The 24,094-nt window shown below is 47.6% G+C and overlaps 1 protein-coding gene across 4 annotated transcripts in view; it reads right to left on the reverse strand.

Annotated features, from left to right (window-relative positions):
- Nucleotides 1-24,094, reverse strand: part of HOMER2 (homer scaffold protein 2) — an 88,960-nt gene that overhangs the window by 25,691 nt on the left and 39,175 nt on the right. For 3 of the 4 annotated variants that reach the window (XM_027569153.2, XM_027569156.2, XM_027569152.2), the window contains one exon: nt 15,140-15,296. The exons of the other annotated variant lie outside the window; for it this stretch is intronic. Coding sequence is in view for 1 of the 3 variants with exons in the window: in XM_027569152.2 (XP_027424953.1) it covers nt 15,140-15,296 (157 nt within the window). In the remaining 2 variants the exon portion in view is untranslated. The remainder of the gene's footprint in view (nt 1-15,139; nt 15,297-24,094) is intronic. 4 annotated transcript variants of the gene reach the window in all.

The raw sequence follows: 24,094 nt of genomic DNA on the forward strand, positions 1-24,094 counted from the left end.
CCCCCTCTGCCGCACCTGGCCCTAGGTCCTCCCAGCACAGCCCATGCTGACTCAGACACACAACCACGGTAAGCGGTAATTTCAGAGACTCGAAAACAGACAGTCGCTCTGAAATAAGATCTCACAGTCAGGAGGAGAAAGTCTGCCCTAAGGAGAGAATAGTATCCCAAACTGCTGTTTATTTCCTCAAAGCTTGCGCACATCAACGGCCCTTATGGCCACTAGCCACGCCGCCCACTCTCGGAGGAACTGCGCTGTGCACTTTTTTAAGCACCTGGAGCCACCGTGTGCAGCCTGAACAACTTAGAACCTCCGTCAGCGATGGGGGCTCGCTGTTTCCCGACAAGAAGGAGAAGGTATGCTCCCATCGGGATAATCTGTGGAGGGTTAATTGACAAAGAAAGTGACGGTAGAGGTCAGAGCTGGGTACAGAGAAGCTGTCGGCCGTGGTGCAGGGACTGGGTGCTAAACGTTGCCCCCTCCTTGGCCTAAAAGGATGGGGGGAGGAAGAGGTTACAGGCTGGAAGGCCAGAGCCACGGACAGCAGGCTGTCTAGACATACCATCTACGCACGGCATCCCACCGGTGGGGAGCCAGCGGAACAGATACCCTCGCTTCTCCCCCGTGGTCTCCTGCCACCAACCAGCCCCAACCAGAAGCCAGAGGCCCCGTGGACCCAGGGCTGGAGTCTGCAGATTCAGCCTCTCGGAGACCAGAGCAGAGTGGCAAGGGCACAGAATGAAGCTGGAGGCGTAAAAAGAGAATATCCAGCACGTGGCGTGTTCACGCATCAATATCTACTGAGCATCCCTCTCCCTGTCAGGCGGTCTGTTAACCAAAGACAAGAGATGGATGAGTCAGGGCTCCCGATCCTCCCGTTGCAGGAAGTCAGGGAGAGGGCAGAGACATGTCAATAAATAATCCCCGAACGACTGATAAGTGTTAGTAAATAATCAACGACAGGCTCACTCTGGCAGAAACCCTTCGAAGCGCCACTGATAATTGCATTTTTTTTTTTTACAAACTGAAGGTTTGTGGCAACTCTGCGTCAAGCAAGTCTGTTGGCGCCATTGTCCCAACAGCATTCGCTCAGTTCGTGTCTTGGCGTCACATTTGGACTATTCTTGTAATATTTCAAACATTTTCAATTAGTGCGCTTGTGATGGTGATCTGTGATCGCTAACTGCAACTCACCAAAAGCTCAGGGGACAGTTAGCATTTTTTTGCGATGAAGCATTTTTTTAGTGAAGGTGTGTACTTTTCTCAAACGTCATACTATTGCACGCTCAGCACCCAGCAGCAGGGTGTAAACATACAATTATACTTCCTCGGGAAACCACAACACTCACTGGACGCGCTTTATTGTGACATTTACTTTATTGCAGTGGTCTGGAACCGAAGCCACAGTATCTCTGAGGTGTGCCTGTAAACATTCTAAAGGATGAATCTACTAGAAGTTTTACTTATTAAGGAAATGTGTGTTCTCAACAGTCAACTCTGGACACTTACAACTGATAAAACAGGGAAGAGAAAACGCTGACTAGCATGGCCTGGCTTTCCATGGTAGGAACTTCAATTATTTTGCTGAAGGACAGACCTTCTGGACACAGATTCTTACCTTAACTAATAAAGAGAGCCAGGCAGGGAGTTACAGTCACCTCTAGAAACAGAGGTATCATTGCTATGTGCACATGAAAACACCCGTTTTTGTTTCTTTTTTTAAAGATTTTATTTATTTGAGAGAAACAGTGAAAGAGAGAGCATAAGCAGGGGGAGAGGTGGATGGAGAGGGAGAAGGAGACTCCCCGCAGAGCAGGGAGCCCGATGCGGGACTCGATCCCAGGACCCTGGGATCATGACCTGAGCCAAAGGCAGACGCTTCGCCAACTGAGCCACCCAGGCGCCCCCCTACTGAGTTTTCTAAGAAGGCATTAGCTCAAGTATAAACCTTGTTTATGTGGCAAAATAACTTCTGGAAGTTAATACTAAAAGCAGCAATTACTATTTATTGAGCACGTCTTGAGTGCTTTACTTGTATCAGCCCACGTGAGCCTGTGAGGCGGGACTATCCCCTCCATGTCACCGAAGAAGAAAAGGACCTGGTAAGGAGCAGAGCCTAGAGAGAAAACTCGGAACCTCTATACAACGTGCTTCTTGTTCTGTACCAGACGACCTCCCTCGGTCCCCACCCGGGAGAGTTCGGGACGCCTCCACTGCACTCCGGGTTCTTTCCCTCTGACCGTGATAACTCCTGGAAGACCAAAGTCCACGTGAGTGAAGACATGTGATCAAGCATTTTTCAGATAACTGGATGCAAGCAGGGCGGGTCCAGAGCTCTGCCCGAGTCACCTGACACTATCAGAGAGAGGGGCGGGGGGAGTGGGGCGTGGAAAATGTGACCTAAACCAGGGGCAAGCGTAAAGGAATGCTTCAGGGACCACGGAGGTTGGCTGGGGTCTGGCTCAGCTCCCAGGCGGGACTGAAACGGTGGAATCAAAGCAGGCCTAGGGCAGGCGTTGTGGCGGGCGCTGGATCAGAGTAGATCACGCGATCCCAGAGAGCCAACCCCGGTCAGCTCCGAGTTACCAGAATCCTGGGAGGGCAAAGCAATCACCAGACTCATTCAGAAACCTGGATTCATTCTAGATCTTTGTGCTCCTGTGCCTCTAGGTCAGCCTCCACATCCCCTCCCCAAAGCCCTCTTGAAAGGCAGAGGACAGAGATGGCGCAGAGTATAGGACACAACTCTGAAGCCCGCCCCAAACACGCTGTCCTGGGGTCAGTCAGGCTGGAATAATAAAGGCGAGGGCCCCTGGTATTTCTTTGCAATGAATACCTCCTAGGGCACTTTTTCACACAGTCTTCTATCTCATCCCCATTTTTACAGATGGGAAAACTAAGGCTCAACAAAGTCAAACGACATGTTCAAGGTCACACAACTAATAAGTGGTTAAAAGGAAAATAATGTACGTACTACTTACAAAGCGATGATGAACTGGTTTCAAGAGCTAAATCTGTATCCTGTTTGGGGGTTCATTCAGCTTCTCAAATCTGTAGACTGGATTTTCTTTTTTTTGGAAAATTCTCAACCATTCTACGAATATTGCTTCTGCTCCGTCTTCTCGCCTCTCCTCTGGGACTCCAAGTACTCAAATGGTAGACCTCCTGAGTGCATCCAACACGGTTTATGTTCTTACCAGTTTTTCACCCTGATTCTTGGTTCTGTTTTGATCTGGTTATGTTCTATCGGTCTGTCCTCCAGCACACTAATCCTGGCTACTGATATATCCCATCTGCTGCTAAACCGAGTCATTGAACTCTTAATTTTAGACTTTGCATTTTTTTAGTTCTAGAATGTCCATTTGATTCTTAAAAAAAAAAAACAAAACATTTGAAGTCTTGGGGGGATATCCTCCTTCCTGTCACCTACTTTGTCCATTTTTCCCTCTATTTCCTTGACTCTATTAATTAATCGTAGTTCTTCAGAAATCCTTGATGCTGACTCTATTGTCTGGATTATTTTGGAACCTGCTCCTACTAATCTGGGTTTTGCTTCTCTTGATTCTACGCATATGGTCTTGCCTTTCTGGGGGTCCAGTCCTTTTTCACTGTACGGTGGGAGATGGGTATGAAAGAACTTGTTAGGATTCCACGTAACATTATTGCCTGTAAAAGAAAGTTTCCCCCTTTTGTCCGCAGGGAAGTAGGGAATATAGGAAATCCCTATTTCGCTCGGGGACGGAGCTGGGTCAGGGCCCGGTTTCCGTTCTGGTGAGGCTCACTGGGCCTCTGCCTCACCTCTGTTTTTAGAGCAGGCCCATGAGGGCTTTCAGTTGGGAGCCTGGCAGGTCTTTATCTCCTCTTCCCCGAAAGACTTTAGGAGATTCCGTTCTGTCCATCAGAGCTCCTCAGCTTTGCTCTGTAGCCTCCCAAATTTTAACCTCCAAATTCGGCAAACCTTCGAAGGAGAAACTGCCCATGTGTCTGGGGCCACTCATCCCCAATTCTGTCACTCAAGCTCCAAAATCCCTGTTGATCTGTATTTTCCCAAGGGCCAAGCATGGGTTTTCAGCCTTCAGCTCCTCCCACATTGGCGAGCGCCCTCCCCAGGGGAGGGGGCAGAGAGAGGCCCAGCGTCGGTTCCCCACTCTCTCTGGGGCTTTCATGCCTTTGCTGTTCTTTTCCAGACCCCTTGGCAAGGTCTTCGCTTTCTAAGCACTGTAAATGTGAGGGAAATTTTACTCGACCTTTCAGAAACATTCAGCCTGTCCCTTTGGACCGGCGTGCACCTGCCGTTCGGCCACTGTCTTGCGGGGAAGCCAGCCGTGGTCTGAAGCCCCTCTGGCCTCCACTGCTGCTTGCTCTGGGGGCTTCTCTCCTCCCCCAGCAGCGCCCGTCAGCAGCCAGGCCTAGCAAATGCTCCCGGCAGAAAAGAGCTGCCAACTGCCATTGTCGTTGTCATTTCTAGCAGTCCTCACCTCTCTGGAATTTTAGTCCCTCGTGTCCATGGTGTTTCTACGGTTTTCTTAATGCCTGCCTGCCTTCCTTCCTTCCTTTCTTCTTTTAAGATTTTACTTCTTTGAGAGAGAGAGACAAAGAAAGAGCATGAGTGATGGGGGCAGAGGGCAGAGGGAGAAGCAGACTCCCCACTGAGCAGGAAGCCTGACCTGGGAACTCGATCCCAGGACCCCGGGATCATGACCTGAGCCGAAGGCAGATGCTTCACCGACTGAGCCACCCAGGCGCCCCTCTCCAACACCTTTCGACTGTCGTTGTCTGGGTTCTGCTCTCAGCTGCCAGAAGGACCGCTGCGTGCTGGAATGTATAATTTACTCAAAAGTGGAAGTGCTGACTCTGGGAAAGTTCAAAGAGATGCAATTTACTACGTGTCTCAGGTGACATTTTCTGCTGTGGGAAGCATGCAACCTCGCACAGGTTGCTATTTATATCAAGAAGCAAAACTGTACTGCGAGGCACCAATCTGGCTTGTTAGTATGACTTCCAGTGGGTGGCTCTGATCAGCTGCAGACATTCCTCAGAACCCCCAGCACCCACTCCGGGCAAAGATCCCAGACCCCTAATCAACTGCCCAGCTCAGTCCTCCCCTTCTGTCACCCATGCACAAGTGTGTCAGTGGGGAGGTGTCAGAACACCCAGCCCGTGATTTAGTTCCTGACACTCCCCCCAACCTTATTCTCTTGTCTCATAAGAGAAGGGTCCAGAATTCAGCCACCCCAGATGCCTTCCTCACCCCCACCTCCAGAGGCTCCTCCTACCCACACACCTGCCCTGGGCACTCACTACCACAGACCAAGGGCAGACAGAAGGTCTATTTACTCCTAGAACATAAATTTCTGCTCCTCCAGGAACTCTTCATCAGAATATTGCAGAGGGGGAGCACAAAGTCCCCTCACTGCCTACTGACAGGCCTGCTCTGCTGTAGGATTGCTTTGACTCTGGTTACCCTCCCTCTTTCACTAGCATCAAGGGGTCTGGGCGTTTACGGAACACGGCCTACCGCGTCCCCCAAGCTGGGGGTCAAGCCCACCCCCCCCACCCCCACCGTGCTGCTCTTGCAATCCCTCAGGCTGGTTCCCTGCACCATGAAACACCTTGGCTGCCTCCTGACAGCTTACCAGAGGCTCTGGGGCTTCTAGAACTTTCTAGATTCAGAACAGAGGAAGACAGGGGAAGGAAAGACATCATGTACATCTACGTTACCCATTATGTTGCCAGAGCTCACCAGAGGTAGCTGGTCTAAACCATCTCCAGGCCACACTGGCCAGCCCGTCTCTATAATCAGAGAGTCAACGGGCCTGTTATCGTCCCACGACATCTGGCGCACTGACCTTCTCAAAAGCAGCAAGACTGACAGTGGGAGCAATCGAGCTGTCAAACGTGATCAAGCCCAGAGCCTCCTGCCTTCATTTCCCACCAACATGGGAACCTCATCCTGTGCTGACCAGGCTCCTGGGTAGACGGAGGCTTCCAAGGATATGCTCCTTCTGGGTATGTTTCTCCCAGGCGCCCAGATCCTTTCTGGCTACCTGCTCTTGTACCTGGAACCCACCTAATGCTTCTGTTTCTCTTGAGACTCTTTCATTCTCCCCCACCTGCATGAGGGAGCGAAAGAAGGCAGACCCCCGTGAAAAGCTCTTCTGTCTGCTCTGGGGAGTGCCTGGTGCAGCTATGCAGGAGGGACATCCTGGGGTGCAGGGAGGACATGGCTCCCAAGGGAGGCTCAGCTCAGCTCTGGGCTGATGAATGGAGGCCTCTCTTGTGAGCCTGGAGAGAATGAGGTAGGGTGAGTCTGATGGGACAAAAGTTTCAACTCAATTTCACTGGTAATATGGAAACTGCACTGCCATTAGCATTCTATACTCACCAAACTCAGGGTCGGTCTGATGACACCAAGACTGGGGCAAGGGTAGGGAACAACGGGAGCTCTCAGAGATTGGTAAAGTCACTTCGAAAAACAATGTGGCTTTCTCTGATAAAGTTAGAGATGCGCATTCCCTACCACCCAGCAATTCCACCACTAAGTACACACTGAAGAGAAATCTTTGCAGAGGTGTATCAGGAGAAATAAACCAGAATGTTCTCAGTGGCGGTGTTTGCAAAAACAAATGCCCCCCCCCCCCCAGCGGAATGGGTACACTGGTATACTCATACAACGAAATACTATCCTGCAGCAAAAACGGACCAAGGCCGCAGCCATCAACATGCACGAATCACAAAAACAGTGTTGGCAGGTGGTCGAAGGTACAAAGGTCCTGCTGTGAGATAAATAAATATTCGGGATGGAGTGTACAACACGAGGGCTACAGCTAACGCTCACCTGTGCTAGATGGGCCGGTTGTCCAGGGTAGATCCTACGAAGGCTCATCACAAGGAGAAACTCTTCCTTTATGTTGTATCTATATGGATGGTGGCTGAACCCACTGAGGAACCCATTTCACAATATATGAAAATCAAACCATCATGCCATACGCCTTAAGCTTAGTGATGTAGATCAATGATCTCTCAATAAAACTGGGGGGAAAAAAACCAACATTAAGCAAAAAAATTAAAAAGGAAGTCACAAAAGGAGATACACAGTATGGGTCACCAGTGGGGCTGTATTTATATAAACGTCAAAAACAGGCAAAACTAAATAATATATTATTTAGGGCAAGAGTCAACAAACTCTAGCCCACAGGCCAAAGCCAGCCTGTATTCTATTTTTGTAAATAAAGCTTTATTGGCACACAGCCACACCCATTCCTTTCCATATTGGTCTACGGCTGTTTTCTTGCCACAAGAGAAAAGCTGAATAGCTAGACAGAGACTGTGCAGTTCATTAAAAAAAATTACTCTAAGGCCCTTTAGAGAAAAATGTTGCCAGCCTCTGGTTTAGGAATACACACAGGCGGCAAAACCATAAAGAAAATGAAAGGACCACTTAATACAAATTTCAAGAGAGTGGGATCCTCTTGAGGGGCATAAAATTAGGGACAGGCCTAATTAGAGACATGGGGCAGGCAGACAGAGGAGCGCACGCTTTACTATCAGGCATTAAACAGTAAGGATGCTGCATGTAAACATCCTGGGGAACAGGCTTCAGTGGGAGCTCCTGTCTCCTATACACACCTCCTGCCTCTTTTGTGAGTGATCTCGGGAACTTGCACAGAGGAAAAGCAGAAGACTCCCTAGTCGAAGCCCCAGCTCCCACAGGCCCCTGGGACCAAGTTCTCAGAAAATGCGCACGTGTGTCAGCAAGAGCTTCATGGAAGAAGTCAGAGCTCGGCCCCTCCAGTCTCCAGCCCCGGCTCTGGACTCAGAGGAAGCTGCTCGGCACAAGATGGGAGATATCCCTGGATTCCTCTCCAAGGAAAAGTTGTTCCCAAACCCGGGGGGATGCAAGATGGAAAACCCTAAAATTTTCTACAAGACGTTGGGACTGAGGGACAGATATGTTGCCTGCTTCCAGAGCAGCAATTCATGGGTGCTTTTTTTCTTGTTTTCTTTTACACCACAATCAGGGAAGAAAAGAAACCAACATCCACTGAAAACCTACTGTGTGCCGAGACCCTTCCATATGTTGGCTCCCTTAACAGAAGGTGCTCTGCTTGATCCGAAAGAGGAAACTGTAAGGACGAGGGGGAGGAGGGGGCCTGGCTGTGCGCTTGAAAGCAATTGCACGTTCCCAGAAGGAAATACCGAGTCAGGGTTTCAGACGCTTCCATCCTGCAAACAGTCCCGATTCGGCGGTCCTGGCTCCACAGCACGGGCGGCTAAGTATGTGCAGAATGGATGACCTCAGAGGGCTCTTCCCACAGAGGTTTCTGTGATCCTATAAATAACAGACGCAAGGGCAGCAGAGCCGTCCAGAGCCCTGGGGAGAAACACCTGCTCTGGGGGAGTGGCAACCGCAGGCGAGGGGCGCTCTCACCCGAGGAGGGCCGCGCTGAGCTCAGTCTGCAGATGCCAACAGCGCAATGCAACCAAGGCCCCCGGAGGCTCAGTGAACAAATGCTCTGGGAAGGCAGTGTGCCTTCACGGCGGGGTTGGCTGTTCTGCCCAAAAACTCGCCACAAATCATCCGGCTGTTGGCATGAGGCTGGTGGCGATGGCATGGCTCACGCCTATGCTCTGGGAAGCTGGGAGCTGTGACGTGCCCTTGAGGGGCTCCCACCTGGCCACGCACGGGTGACATTCTGAGGTTTGGGTCCTGGGTCCCTCTTGGCGTGGACCCGACCCATGCCCACTGTCCTGGGGCCACGGCACAGCTGCCGCAGGGCTAGGGAGGGCATGCCCGGGTCTGGCCTGGTCACCCAGCGCCTAGCCCTCGCCCTTCTGCAATGCAGCCCAGTCTGGCGTGGGGCTGCAATTCCAGCGATGAGCCGGGCCTGGGCCCCAGTCCTCAGAGAGTGCAGGGCCCTGGCGCCTCATGCACAGAAATGGATCCACATAACCCGCCCCCCCGCCCGAGTTGGAGCGACTCCCGCCCAGCCATGCCTTTAGCAGCAGGTGGGACGGACACCGAAGTCTTTTCCCTGAGAAGAAGAAAATGCCTCGTGTTTCAAGAATGAAGAACAGGTCTGTGTACAGGTTTCTCCTCTGATGAACAGCACCGATTGCTCTTAGGGGAAGGACAGGCCTTCTGCATCCTTCTGCAAGCAGAGCGTGACAAATGCTTGGATGGGGCCTGGGAACTTGCTGTGCCCTGGAGTGGGGCGACAGCTGCCGGGGCTGCTGGCTCGCCTCCTCCCTGGATGGGGAGCCCGCGTGCCGCGCGCAGCCTGTGGTTGACTCAGCGGCTGAGGCTGCTGTGGTCGCTGCTCCCGGTGACCTCCAAGACCCCTGCACACCAGCAGCTTATGACTGAAGCACATCCCCTTCTTCATGTGGGAGGGGCAGCTGGCTGAGGGGCACTAAGAAGAGGCTCAAGGCTGAAAGGGGAACCCTCCTACGCTGTTGGCGGGAATGCAAGCTGGGGCAGCCACTCTGGAGAACAGTATGGAGGTTCCTCAAAAAGTTGAAAATAGGGCTACCCTACAACCCAGCAATTGCACTATTGGGTATTTACCCCAAAGACACAGATGTAGTGATCCGAAGGGGCACATGCACCCCGATGTTTATAGCAGCAATGTTAATAGCCAAACTATGGAAAGAGTGAAGATGTCTATATATGTGTGTATACACACACACACACACACACACACACACACACACACAATGGAATATTATGCAGCCATCGAAAAATGAAATCTTGCCATTTGCAACGACGTGGATGGAACTAGAGGGTATTATGCTAAGCGAAATAAGTCAATCAGAGAAAGACAAGTATCATATGATCTCACTGATATGAGGAATTTGAGAAACAAGACAGAGCATCATAGGGGAAGGGAGGGAAAAATGAAACAAGATGAAACCAGAGAGGGAGACAAACCGTAAGAGACTCTTAATCTCAGGAAACAAACTGAGGGTTGCTGGAGTGGTGGGGGGTGGGAGGGATGGGGTGGCTGGGTGATGGACACTGGGGAGGGTATGTGCTACGGTGAGCGCTGTGAATTGTGCAAGACTGTTGAATCACAGACCTGTACCCCTGAAACAAATAATACATTATATGTTTAAAAAAAAAGAGAAGATAGTAGGAAGGGAAAAATGAAGGGGGGGACATCGGAAGGGAGGACAAACCACGAGAGACGATGGACTCTGAGAAACAAACTGAGGGTTCTAGAGGGGAGGGGGTGGGGGATGGGTTAGCCCGGTGATGGGTATTAAAGAGGGCACAGATTGCATGGAGCACTGGGTTTTATATGCAAACAATGAATCATGGAACACTATATCAAAAACTAATGATGTAATGTATGGTGACTAACATAATGAAATAAAATTGAAAAAAAAAGAAAAAAGTAAGAATGAAGAATAAGTATTTCTTGAGGCAACTGCTAACTCCATTTTAAAGATGAGCTTTCATCTGATTAATTATATAAGAAAACAGAAGACAATAGACTCATTTAACTTGAATTTGTTTAAATAGTTGGACTGGCATAAGATTTAATGAGGCCCCTTTTTGAGGAGTATTTAAAATTATAATTTTTGTTAAAAGAATATTTGTTGAGGTCCAATAAATCTGTTGCATACAAAAAAAAAAAGAAGAAGAAGAAGAAGAGGCTCAAGGCCATGGACTTGATTTGGCCAGGCCAATGGAGAGAGGCAGGACCCAGGCCCGAGACCTGCCCAAGGTCAGAGGTACAAGTCCCGTGCCAAAAGAGCTCCAAAGGCTAAAGACATCTGACCATCGGCCACCTCAGTTCAGATCAACATTTGGGATCGAAGTCCTAAGACAAAGCGGTGACCACTGTCTGGTGTTCTGTGCTCTGGTTCTCACAGCAGGAAACTTGCCCACCCACCCACCCTTGCCCTGAGCGTCAGTCATGGTAATTCAGTGACAAAGGTCCCGACATCCCCACCATGCTGGACCTCCTGCTCCCTCACAGGCACCTCCTTTTGCAGGACTAGGGCCCTGTCACAGCCCCTGTGCCACAGCAGTAAGGTTGGAACCCTGGGCGGGCTCCAGGGGTGCCAGGAGGGGTGGACAAGATCCTCGGGCTCCATCTCTGAATTCCAGTGGCTCCCCTGGTGAGGTTCCCACTCTGTAAGTAAGTGACTCTATAACTCGACAGGTCCCCCACACTGATCCTGAATTGGCTCTGTTCTGCAGCTCCGGGGTCAGCCCCTGCCTACACACACACACACATCCATCTGATTTCTCTTAGCTGGCTCATTTGGCTCGCACCCCAACTGTCACAGCCTTCAGAAACTGCAGAGCTGGACGATACAGCGGCTGACACTTTGACACATTACTAAAAGCCCAGCTAACAGGACTAAAGCACTTTCTCGAAGAAAATCATTTTATCTATATTTAAGCCCAATATATCCTTGGATAACTCAACTGACGAAAGTGCAAACCCAGCTCAAGGACAGCAGATGAAGTGACAGCTTCTAAAGATAAAAGAAAGCAGGTCAGCTTGATGCACCACCCCTATCAGAACATCCTGGCAAGAGGCAAGGCGATTCCAGCTCAGAAGCAGAGAAGGGAAGAGGTAATTCAACTGTGGTATCACCATGTCTCCCAGAAGAAAATGATGATGATGATGATGATGATGATGATGATGATGATGGCCACCTTGGAGATATTCACTCATCAAACCTGAGCTGCCTACCTACTAGGTGCCAGGCACTTTCACACTTGCTCCGCACTCACCAGAACCCTGCCACGTCTCATCCTGCTTGCTTGGAGGAGAAAACCAGCCCCTGCCTCTCCCTAGACATATTTGCAGACCAGCTATTGCTATCTGAACACGGAAGAAGATCACACTGCTTGTGTGACGTCGTGTCAGGACAGCTCCTCTACCAGCCGGGGGCAGCCGGCTCCAACCCAAGTGCTAGGAAGCTGCTGTCCTAGGGACTGGCCACAGGAACTGGCCTGCCAAGCCTCAATGGCACTGTGAGTTTGCCCGGGCGACTGCCTATCCTTGACCTCAACTGTGAAATGAGGACTTCTGGGCTCCCTTCCTGCACAGAAGGAAGGGTTGTAGCAACTGGAAGCAAGAGACAGAGGATCGAGGGGCCCAGCCAACTTTATCTGCAGTTTTCGCTACGCTGAGAGAACACAGCCGGAAGGGGGAATTTTGTTTTAAGACAAGGAGCCTCGTCAAGAGATCAGGAGGCACCAGCAGGCTCTCACAGCTTCCCTAGACGACATTCCAAGGGAGGCTTCTCTGTGCCTTCTGCTCTGTGGCCCGAGAGAAGCAAGAAGCCTCCAACCAGGCCCCATTCTACTGCCCAACGCCCCACTCCCCTGCTTCTGACAGCCTCGGGATGCTGGCCTACAGGCAGGAGGGGGGGAGCCGGTCAGAAAGCTACTAAAAGCTTTGAGCAAATGAAAAAGTGCTCAACATCCCTCCTCATCAGCAAAATGCAAGTTGAAACCACAGTGAGATAGCACCTCACACCTGTCAGATCGGCTAGTACTAAAAAGACAAGAGGGGCACCTGGGTGGCTCAGTCCGTGAAGCACCTGACTCTTAGTTTCGGCTCAGGTCATGATCTCAGGGTCGTGGGTTGGAGCCCCATGTTGGGCTCCGTGCTCAGTGGGGAGTCTGCCTGGGATTCTCCTCCTCTGCCCCCGCCCCCACCCTGCTCATGCGCTCGCTCTCTCTCTCTCTCATAAATAAACCTTAAAAAAAAAAAAGACGGGAAAAAACAGGTGTTGGCGAGGATGTGGGGAAAAGGGGACCCTCGTGCACTGCTGGTGGGAAGGTAAATTGGTGCGGCTACTGTGGAAAACAGTATGGAGTTTCCTCAAAAAATTAAAACTAGAACTACCCTATGATCCAGTAATCCACTACTAGGTCTTTACCCAAAGAAAACAAAAACACTAATTCAAAAAGATACACACGCCTATGTTTATTGAGCATTATTTACAGTAGCCAATGTATGGGAAGCAACCCAAGTGCGCACCCCCCCACAGATGAATGGATAAAGAGCATGTGCATATATGCACAACGGAATATCACTCAGGCATAAAAAAGAATGAGATCTCACTATCTGTGACAACATGGATGGACCTAGAGGGTATTATGCTAAGTAAAACAAGTCAGACAAAGGCAAATACCGTATGATTTCACTCACATGTGGAATCTGAAAGACAAACGAACAAACAAAAAAACAGAACAAACTGATGGTTGTCAGAGGGGAGGCAGGTGGGAGGGATGGCTGAAATATATAAGGGCCATTAGGAGGTACAAACTTACAGTTTTAAGATAAGTAAGTCATGCGGATGAAAAGTACAGCACAGGGAATATAGTCAATAATATTGTAAAAATGTTCAGTGACAGATGGTGACTACACTTATGATGAGCACTGGGTGAAGTACGGAATTGCTGAGTACACTGTGCACCTGAAGCTAATATAACACTGCATGTTAATTATACTTCAATTTAAAGAAAAAAACTTTCAGGACAAGTTATGGTCTTAAAACAAAACATTAGGCATAAGTGTGAGGCATTTCAAAAGCAGGCTCACTGACCAACTAAAAAGGGAATGAATTTGTGCTTTTCCTTTTTTTTTTTTTTAAGCCCAAACTGATAGGGAATGAAAATGGGGAGGTGGTTTAGGGGGCAAATAGGGGAATTCAGCTTCAGATACCCTGAATTTCATTTTCTTTTTTTATAAGTGACTTTGTTTATTTATCCAATTATTTTAAGTAAACTACCTCCAAATTGGGGCTTGAACTCATGATCCCAAGATTTTTTTTTTAAAGATTTATTTATTTATTTGAGAGAGCGAGAATGAGAGAGACAGAGAGCACATGAGAGGGGGGAGGGTCAGAGGGAGAAGCAGACTCCCTGCCGAGCAAGGAGCCCGAAGCGGGATTCGATCCCCGGACTCCAGGATCATGACCTGAGCCGAAGGCAGTCGCTTAACCAACTGAGCCACCCAGGCGCCCCCTCATGATCCCAAGATTAAGAGTCATGCTCCACCAATTGAGCGGCCAGGTGCCCCAGATACACTGAATTTCTGGTGACAGCAGATAATGTAAATTGTAAAACTGTCCAGCTGGATGAACACCAATTAAAGACAGAAAAATTATACTGCATCAAATCTTTCTTTTTTTTTTGTTAACTTGATGATACTTCTGTTGACATCCCTTCTTTATTCTGCCCCCATAGCAACGAGGCAAAAATATCAAGGAAGACGGCAGAATAATACAAGTACCTGGAAAAAAATGTATTTCAACAAATTCTCCAAAATCTTCTAATCAAGTTTGATTTTCAGGAATAACAACACCAAACCAGACTAGATATAATACTCAGTGCTGGGAAGAGTGTAACACACCGGCATTCTCACGCACGCTAGATAAACAGACTCTTCAGGGAGCAACTTGGTCACATCCATCACATGCCATGAATAAACAGTTACTATCTCGGCCTACAGTGTTTGATTAATTCCAGGAATCAATCCTAAGGAAATACCCAAAAGAAAGCAATAGGTATGTGATGAATGAATGGGAGTATTCGTTGTATAAAGATGCTCATTACCTAGAACAGGAAAAAACTGGAAGCCACTGACAAATGCAACCATGAGGGGAGAGATTAAGAACATTATAGGCCCTCAGTGGAACAGTTACACGGGCATTAAAATACTAGTTACGAAGACAACGTGGTAACAGGGAAATCTTTTTTCCCCCATTTGCCGTAATTTTAAGTGAAAAAAAAAAAAAAGCAGGGTGTGTCATTATACCAACCAACGTCATGATTGTAAGAGTAACATCTGTGTTAAAGCGGCAGGATTTGGGTACATCCTTTGCCCACCACTTTGAAATATATCGTACTGATTTTTTTTTTTTTTTGGAAGATTTTATTTCAGAGAGTGAGCGGGAGGGAGAGGGAGAGAGAATCTGAAGCAGACTCTGCACTGAGTGCAGAGCCCGACGCGGGGCTCGATCCCAGGACCCTGAGATCATGACCTGAGCTGAAATCAAGAGTCAGACGCTTAACGGACTGAGCCACGCAGGTGCCCCTGTATCATACGGCTCTTGGTGAGAAGGCGGCAACTGGGAATGTTAACCTCAGCCTCTGGGGTGGTACCTTGGCTCCATCCACGCTGATGATGCGATAGCTATTCCTGGTGACATCGTAGAAGTAGGAAACGGTGACTGCCTGCTTGCTAGCAGGCACCCAGTTCTTCTTGGTGCTGGGGTCGATCTGGAAGACGTGCGCCCGCGTAGTGAAGATGGGCTGTTCTCTGCAGGAGGAGAGAAGGCTGCGTGAGCCGACAGAACAGGACTTCGTGTATCGTGTATGACTTCTCGCCCCACCCCCTGCTGTCCCCAAAGATCTTAATAGCTTATTGAGAGAGATACATATGCATGAGGACAATTAAAATAAGAAAAGGGGAAGAAGAGACTCCAGCACAGGAGTTACGGACACCCAATCCACCCCGGCTGTGGGCAACTGGCTTAATGAGCGATTTGCTCTTAATGCTGCTCTTCGTCCAGTGTCCTTGCGTCCTGTCAAGCATCCTGGTCCCGTTCTGACATCCTGCTGGCATTCTCGGGCTTTTGCGATACATTTATTTTGGGGGATTCTGCCACAATTTTAGGATTTTGCAATCCATTTGCAACTTCGTCATTATATTTCTAGTAAGTACTTCTCAAATTCGCAGCACTTTACCAAGGACGCGTTCATTTGTCATTGACTGAGGCTTAAAGTTTTATGTTTCCAACTTATAAACCTTTTGAGGTTTAGGAGTTTAATTCGGGAAATCCATCTCTTTTAGCTATTCCTGCCTCTGTATGGTTGTTGCTCTTTTGCTCTGCAAAAGAGCTGTAAATTCTTAATGTGATTGTGGGCCAAATGGGCACACTATCCAGGTTTCTTCTAGAAAGCAGAGAATTATTTCGATCTTGACAATAAGCATCAAGAAATAAGGCAGATGGATAAAAAACTGAAGTGGATTACAGTGCATTTCACACTCTAAGGTATCTACCTCACAAAGGAACATAAAATGAAACACAAACTCGTTACAAAATAGACTTAATTTTAAAGAAAAGGTCTTCAGGCAGACTGGCTCAAAAATCCTTCAAGTGTTCCAAATACGATAACATGGTCAGGGGGAAGCCCCCAGGATGTAAAAGTGGCCCCATCGTTCACTAAATGCTACGGATTTAATAAGCATTTATTAGAGATAAAAACGAAACCAAAAGGTAACTCAAATTAAAAGTTTGCTTATCCCTAGTCAGGAAACTCTACCGATGTCAAAAGGGGTGACATAAAAGAATGGGGACACCCATGTGGATAGAAAAAAAAAAATCAAAGGGAAAAAGTGAATTTTAAGTGTTCTGGTCTCTAGATGGAGTGGTTTTAGGCAAAGCAGTCTTTGAACCCGTTCTGCCTAGAGAAGGCTCATTACTGGAAAGAAAGCTCTTTCTTAGGAGAGAAACTTCTTCCTAGAAAAGCAATTTACTATTTGAGCCTCATGCAAAGAATACGGAGTATCGCAATGAATATCAGCATCAAGCATCAATTGTGGCTGCAGACAAGTGCAGAAACCCTTTCATGACTACTCTTCCAGGAGACTAAAAGCCAAGGACATGCTATTCGCGCTAACTCAGTGAAGCAGGTTCAAGGGGCCAGCCTTCCAGAAGAACCAACAGAAGCATTCCTTGCCACCCCCCCCCCCCACCGAAACTTCCCTCCTAGATCCCAGAACAGGACAAGGGCCTCTGGGGATGTGGGTTACTTAGGACGCCTGTCTTCCCTCGACCGTGATTAGGTTCACCCACCCGCCTGATCCTAAACTGACAGCCTTCCAGCCGCAGGGTGACAGGCTGTAGAAACGAAAGGAACATTCTCACTGCGATTTCCCTGCATCTGCTGTCACCAGGGGCCAGCCTGTGGGGGAGCGTGTGTGCACAGGACTGCAAGCGCTCCTAATCAAATCCACGTGGGGACGTCTGGCATCTGGATCCCCCAGCTGTGCTACCGCCAGCCCAGGCACCATAGTTTGCTAATCATCCAAGTACAAGCACCATAAAGGAAAACACTTGCTCACATGGAATTCTCCTGCTGATGCAAGAGAAGGCACTGATTGAAAGGACAGTAACTACAGAAAAGACTTTTAGAGAAATTCTGCAATGTATACAAATACGAAATCATGCTGTGTACCTAAAACTAACATGATGTTATATGCCAATTATACCTCGATAAAAAAAGTAATAATTGCATTGTGCTAAAGTCTGTCTGCCTCTCTCGTACAGAGCACTAACAGGTGGGGTCCACGGGTCAGGCAGGAGCCCTTGCTGGGGAAGGGGCCTGGCTTTCACACTTGCCCTCACGTCCTCCACACTGAGCAAGAGGGATTGGGCCTGGGGTTTGGCGCCCTTAGACCAGTGTTTCCGAAACCTCTGATGGAAATTAGCTGGGGCACTTCTTAAAAATACAAGTTTCTGGGCCCCAATCTACTCCCCCCCACCTAGGAAAACTTAGCTCTCCAGGGAGGGGCCTGGGGAGCTCTGTTTTTAACAAGAGCTCCAGGTGATTTTGATCCTCAAAGAAGCTTGGGAGATACCCACATGAGACATTATCAGATGATCTAGAAAAAAGATATAAGTGAGCCTATAGCCCGCATCTCTCCTCCAGAAAGACACAGCTAACTTTTACTCCAGAACCTCCTCCCACAGCCAGAAGGGGACTACGGTGAAACCATGAACAGGATTTTGGGGTGCAAAGAGTGGGGAGGCAAAGTGCTCTGGGTAGAGGCTGGGGGCGGGAAGCCTGTGTGACCAAGCACAGACTTCAAGCACTCTGTGTCCCTGAGCCTTGTGGGAGAGAGGAAGTAAGGGAAGCGGAGGGACCAGAGACAGGGCAGGAAGGACAGGGAGACGGCAGACAGTAGAGTTTCCTGACCAGGGATAAGCAAAGGCCAAGAGTCATTTGCATGGCATGACTCAGGTCAAGGTGACCATAGAGACATGAAGACACTCCATCTCCAAACCTGCCTGCTCGGCTCTAGGGATGGACCAAAGCTATTGTGGGTCGCCCTGGGGACCCCAGCCCGAATGCAAGGATGTCCTTAGAGCACCGTGAGCCCAGCTGGCCACACCTTCAGGGGCTGCAGCCCGGGTCGCCAGGGTCAGGCCCCATTACCCCTTCTGAGGACGAGCACCAAGGGAGACCAAAGACCTGCATTCCTCAGTCCTGGGCAAGCCAGGGCCAGTCCGATCGCAGCTTTGTGCCCAGGAAACTGCTCACAATATTGAGATTTCCACATGAATAACCATGTCTGAGGCCAGTGGGGAGTTCTAATTAATTCTTCTAAAATTCAAAAATCTAATGGTATTTAAAGAGCAGGGGGGAAAAGGGTTAAAAAAAAAAAAGGCCAGTAGTTAATATTTACTGACTACTTACCATCTGCCAGGTTTTACACATGACCTCTCCTTTAGGATCAGAAAGATCCTTTGGGGGAGGTGTACAGGTGGGGAAATGGGGGCTCAGAGAGGCCAAGGACCTGCCTTGGGTTACACAGTAAGTGGCATGTGGGATGTGAAAGCAGTTCCAAGTGACAGTCCCTCTTAATCATTATGCTACACTCTCTTTCTGAAAGAATAGCTGTAAGAGGCAGCTTTTGATGTTGTTCCCAACGACCCCCACCTCCTGGTAATTATGCCCTTATGCAATCCTCTCCCCTTGAGCATGGTGATGGTGGTGGTGGAGGGACCTGTGACTTGCTTTAACCAAAAGAACACGGCAAAGGTGATGGGATGTCATTGTGCAAGTAAGTTACACAGGACTGTAACGTCTGTCTTGCTGGCAGATTCTCTGGACTCTCTTGATGGCTTTGATGAGGCGTGCTGCCATGCTGGGGAGACCCACACTTGCAGGAACTGAGAGTGGCCTCTAGCCAAGAGCCAGAGGGAAACTGAGGCCCTCCGCCCAACACCCCCTGGGGAACTGAAATTCTCCCAACGACCACTTGGAAACTTGGGGGCCAGATCTCTCCACGGTTGAGACCTCAGATGAGATCCCAGCCCTCGTTGAGACCTTAATGACTCCTCGTAAGAGACCCAGAAGCAGAGGATCCAGCTAAGCCATGCCCAGACTCCCGACCCAGAGAAAGTGTTTCGTTTTAAGTTGTTAAGTTTGTGGCGATTTATTACCCAGCAAAAGAGAACTAATACCTTGACCTTCACAGAAAGTTTTACTATGTACCACAAGTCCTCACATCGTGATGAGCAAAATCAGAGAAGTCTATTAAACCTCACCACAAAATTCAGAAATGCAGACCCCAGCTCTGAGAGGTCATCTTGCCTCACCTGAAAAAGCAAAAATGCTGGAACTAGGACACAGGAGTCAGTTCCTCTAAGTGTACAAATCAGTATAAATAGAAAAATTCAAGAGAAGCAGAACTTTCCAACCCAGGAGGCCGCCTTTCCCTCCCAGCAGGGAAAAGCTGAAGAGAGTGTGTATCAGAGAACAGAAACTACCTTCATACCCAATTTTATTCTCCTTTCTTTGGTGTTCGATGCTTAGGGAGTGTATTTCAAAAATACTCCCATTCCTTCTCCAGTGCTTTAAATAGAAAGCAGATGTTTCCGGATGGCAAAACGTTTCTTTAGGCAGACAATATAACCTACTGTTCCCTCGCATAGTCTTCTTAGAGCTGAATAAACACCAATTGCTGCTCATTGAACACATTTTGGAACCTGACAGTAATTGTCCCCAAGAATAATTAGACACTCTGTGCAACATATGTATGTTTGGAATATGAAACCCACTCAGCAGAGACACCACTCCTGCTCGGAACAATTTCTGGCTCCGTGTAAGAGAATTCTGCAAAGAACTGGCATGATTACTTTTTGCAAGGAAAAAAAGAAAAATGATGTTTTAATTTATCATAATCCTTCACTTGCAATGGCAATGCTCAGCCCCAGGCTTTTTCTGCTATGAATCTGTGAAACCTCACAATTCTTATTATTCTGACTTCTGTTTGACTTGAATGAAAACAAACCATCCAGACATTATTTTATAGCTATTTAAACAGTATTTCAGAGTCTCATAGGATGCCCTAACTAGTTCATCTACCTTGGGTCTTGAACCCCTCCAAACATCGATCACACAGCGCCAAGAGAAACGCTTGGCCCCAGGCTCGATAGGCGGTAAGGCACGGTCCACCCATCGCAAAGACCTTCCCTGGCTCTGTCCCCCATCAGACGCACTCCAGGTGTGTTAGAATGTTCCACCAGCCCGGACCACCTGGCTCTGCTCCTCACCAGAGGGCGCCCTGCTGTTTTCCTGTCAGCACGTCCAAATCACCTGCATGTCCACATGCCCATGGGGCGTGCCCTGCCTCGAGCCTAAACATCCTCCCCCTTCGCTCCCTGGAAGACTCCCTGTTCGTCCTTCAAGTGTTGTCACAGCATCCTGAGGTGTCTAATCCGTGCCCTCCAGGACACAGGCCCTGTACTGTCACAGAGACCAGCAATATGGGCTCACCTGGCTCCAAGCCCTTGCTCTGGATGGTTAATAAGGCCCTCAGCTGGCAGGGTCAAATCTCCAAAGCCTAGGACACAGCGAGGGTAAAGAAGGAGATAACCGACAAAAGGTCCCTCCGGTACATTCTCCATGCAAAGAATCTAACTCATGGCTGTACTGAGGCTCTCCTTTCATACCAATCCCCATAATAAATATAACATAAAGTTATTGTTACTGGCAGATAATATGATTGCACACCTACAACGCCCAGGAGAATCAACTGAAAAAGTGAACACGAGTAATAAAATTCAGTAAGATGACTAGTTACAAAATTAACAAAAAATAAAATCAACAGCCTTCCTATATACGCAAACAACCTCACAGGTGACATAATGGATTTTTAAAGATCCCATTGATAGCAGCAACCAAAAAGATAACATTTCTAGAAATCTATTGAAGAAGTGTGCAAGACCTGCATTAAAAACATTAAGAATGTCTAAAGAAAAAAAGCATTCCTAAAGGCACAGAAAAGCAAGCTTTAATAAATAAGACACATTCTGTTCTTAAATAGGAAAAGTCAATATAAAGATATCGAATACCCCTGGGGCGCCTGGGTGGCTCAGTCGGTTAAGCGTCTGCCTTTGGTTCAGGTCATGATCTCAGGGTCCTGGGATCGAGCCCCGCATCAGGCTCCCTCTCACTGGGAAGTCTGCTCTCTCTCTCCCTCTCACTTTCTCTCTGTGTATGCTCTCTCTTTCTTTCAAATAAATAAATACAATATTTAAAAAAAAAGATGTCGAGTACCCCTAAATTAATACATACATTTGTCACAACATCAACAGGAATATCTTCAGAACTAGATAGGGCTATTCGTGTGGAAAACTCACCCTATGAAGACAGCCAAGAAAATTCTGAAAATGAAGAGCAATGAGTTTCAAACCTGTTAAATAATGAAATACTTAATTGTAGAGTTACAACACATGGAGCAAGGAGATATTGAGCAAAGAAGTAAATTAATGGAACAGAACAACAGAGTTAGAAACAGAAGCCCGAGGAATTAAGCACATGATGTAGGTGGTACTGCTCATCCACGGGGGGCACAGGAGTCGCCCCACATACCATGTTACAACAAAGGGTTAGCAACTCTCTGGGGAAAGCCTGCACCTACTGGACCCTAGCCAGAAGTCTGTCTCCTTGCCTGGTCTGAGTGCTGCCAACTGGGTCACGGCGGACCCATTCTATTAAAGTTATTTCTGCCTGCCCCCAAACTTCCCAGATTAACACAACCGATAAACGGGAGATCTCGTGTAAGTCACATCTGTCACAAACCCCCCGTGGACTGGGGATTCCCTTTTCGGGTCACATTTACATCAGAGAATGGAACGAGGCAAGTGACCCTGATGAATGCTGATGGGCTTTCTTAATGACACTGCCTTAGAGCCCAGAAGGCTTGACAGTTGCTCAGGAGCTCCCCGCACACATTCTCAGGGGGTCCTCCTGTGACGTGGGGTTGACTAAGTTCTGGGACTGGGTCACAGGCTGCAGGGCTGCCCCAGAAGGACTACCAGATCCACTTCCTTGTGCTTTGGGAAAGGGTCAAGAGTCTCTAAGAGGGGTGGTGGTCCCCAGCAGTGGGTGGGAATCCTGACAGTGGGGAGGGGAAGACAGATTTCCAGAAAAGCAAAGCTGATATGGAAGGCAAATACTCGTGTGGGGTCAGGTGGGGGGCTCCTCTGAGGATGAGAGACAAGGAAACAAATTATGGGAGGACAAGACAAAGGGCAGAGTCAAGAGAGAAAATAAAACAAAACTCACCAGGGAGACAACTTAAAGGGACATGAGGGAAACTTCTGGAGTACCAGTGCTGTTCTAACACTTTCGTCTGGGTGGTGTTCACTTTGTGAAAACTCACTGAGCCGTACACGCATAATTTATGTATGCACTTATCTGTATATGTGTTATAACTGAAAAAATTTCCTTTAAAAATATATCTTATGCAAAATCAACAAAAATGATGATACACCAGAAATAAATCTGGTTAAAGAACTGTTTTAAAAAAAAAAACAACAACCCACCTCTCTGAAAACTATAAAACACTGATGAAAGAAATTGAAATTATCACAAAGAAATGGAGACATTCCATGCTGATGGATTGGAAGAACAAATATTGTTAAAATGTCTATATTATCTAAAGCAATCTATACATTTAATGGACTCCCTATCAGAATACCACCAGCATTTTTCACAGAGCTAGAACAAATAATCCTGAAATCTGTATGGAACCACAAAAGACTCTGAATGGTCAAAGCAATCCTGAAAAAGAAAAGCAAAGCTGGAGGCATCACGTTCCTGACTTCATGCTCTATTACAAAGCTGTCATCATCAAGACAGTATGTACTGGCACAAAAACAGACACATGGATCAGTGGACCAGAATAGAGAGCCCAGAAATGGACCCTCAACTCTATGGTCAACTCATCTTTGACAAAGCAGGAAAGAATGTCCAATGGAAAAAAGAGAGTCTCTTCAACAAATGGTGTTGGGAAAACTGGACAACAACATGCAAAAGAATGAAACTGGACCACTGTTCTCTTTTGCCACACACAAAAATAAACTGAAAATGGATTAAAGACCTAAATGTGAGACCCGAAACCATAAAAATCCTAGAAGGGGGCACAGGCAGTAACTTCTCTGACATCAGCTGTAGCAACATTTCTCTAGATCTGTCTCCTGAGGTAAGGGAAACAAAAGCAAAAATAAACTATTGGGACGACATCAACATACAAAACTTCTGCACAGCAGAGGAAATATTCAACAAAACTAAAAGGCAACCTACTGAATGGGAGAAGATATTTGCCCATGGCATATCTGATAAAGGGTTAGTATCCAAACTCTATAAAGAACTTACAAAAACTCACTACCCCAAAAATGAATAATCCAATCAACAAATGGGCAGAAGACATGAGCAGACATTTCTTCAAAGATGACATCTAAATGGTCAACAGACTCAACATCACTCATCATCAGGAAAACGTAAATCAAGTAACAATGAGATACTACCTCGTACCTGTCAGAATGGCTAAAATCAACAACATAAGAAACAAAAGGCGTTGGTGAGGATGTGGAGAAAGGGGAACCCTCATGCACTGTTGGTGGGAATGCAAACTGGTACAGCCACTCTGGAAAACAGTATGGAGGTTCCTCAAAAAGTTAAAAACAGAACTATCCTATGACCCAGCCATCACGCTACTGGGTATTTACTCAAAGAACACAAAAACACTAGTTCAAAGGGATACATGCATCCTGATGTTTATAGCAGCATTATTTACAATAGCCAAATTATGGAAACAGCCCAAGTGTCCACTGATTGATAAATGGATGAAGAAGATGTGATATATATACACAATGGAGTATTACTCAGTTGTAAAAAAAAAAAAAGAATGAAATCTTCTCATTTGCAATGACAAGGATGGAGCCAGACAGTATTATGCTAAGTGAAATAAGTCAGTCGGAGATAGACAAATACCATATGATTTCACTCATATATGGAATTTAAGAAAACAAAGGAAAA

The sequence above is a fragment of the Zalophus californianus genome, chromosome 6, assembly GCF_009762305.2.
Source record: "Zalophus californianus isolate mZalCal1 chromosome 6, mZalCal1.pri.v2, whole genome shotgun sequence".
NCBI classification, from domain to species: Eukaryota; Metazoa; Chordata; class Mammalia; order Carnivora; family Otariidae; genus Zalophus; species Zalophus californianus.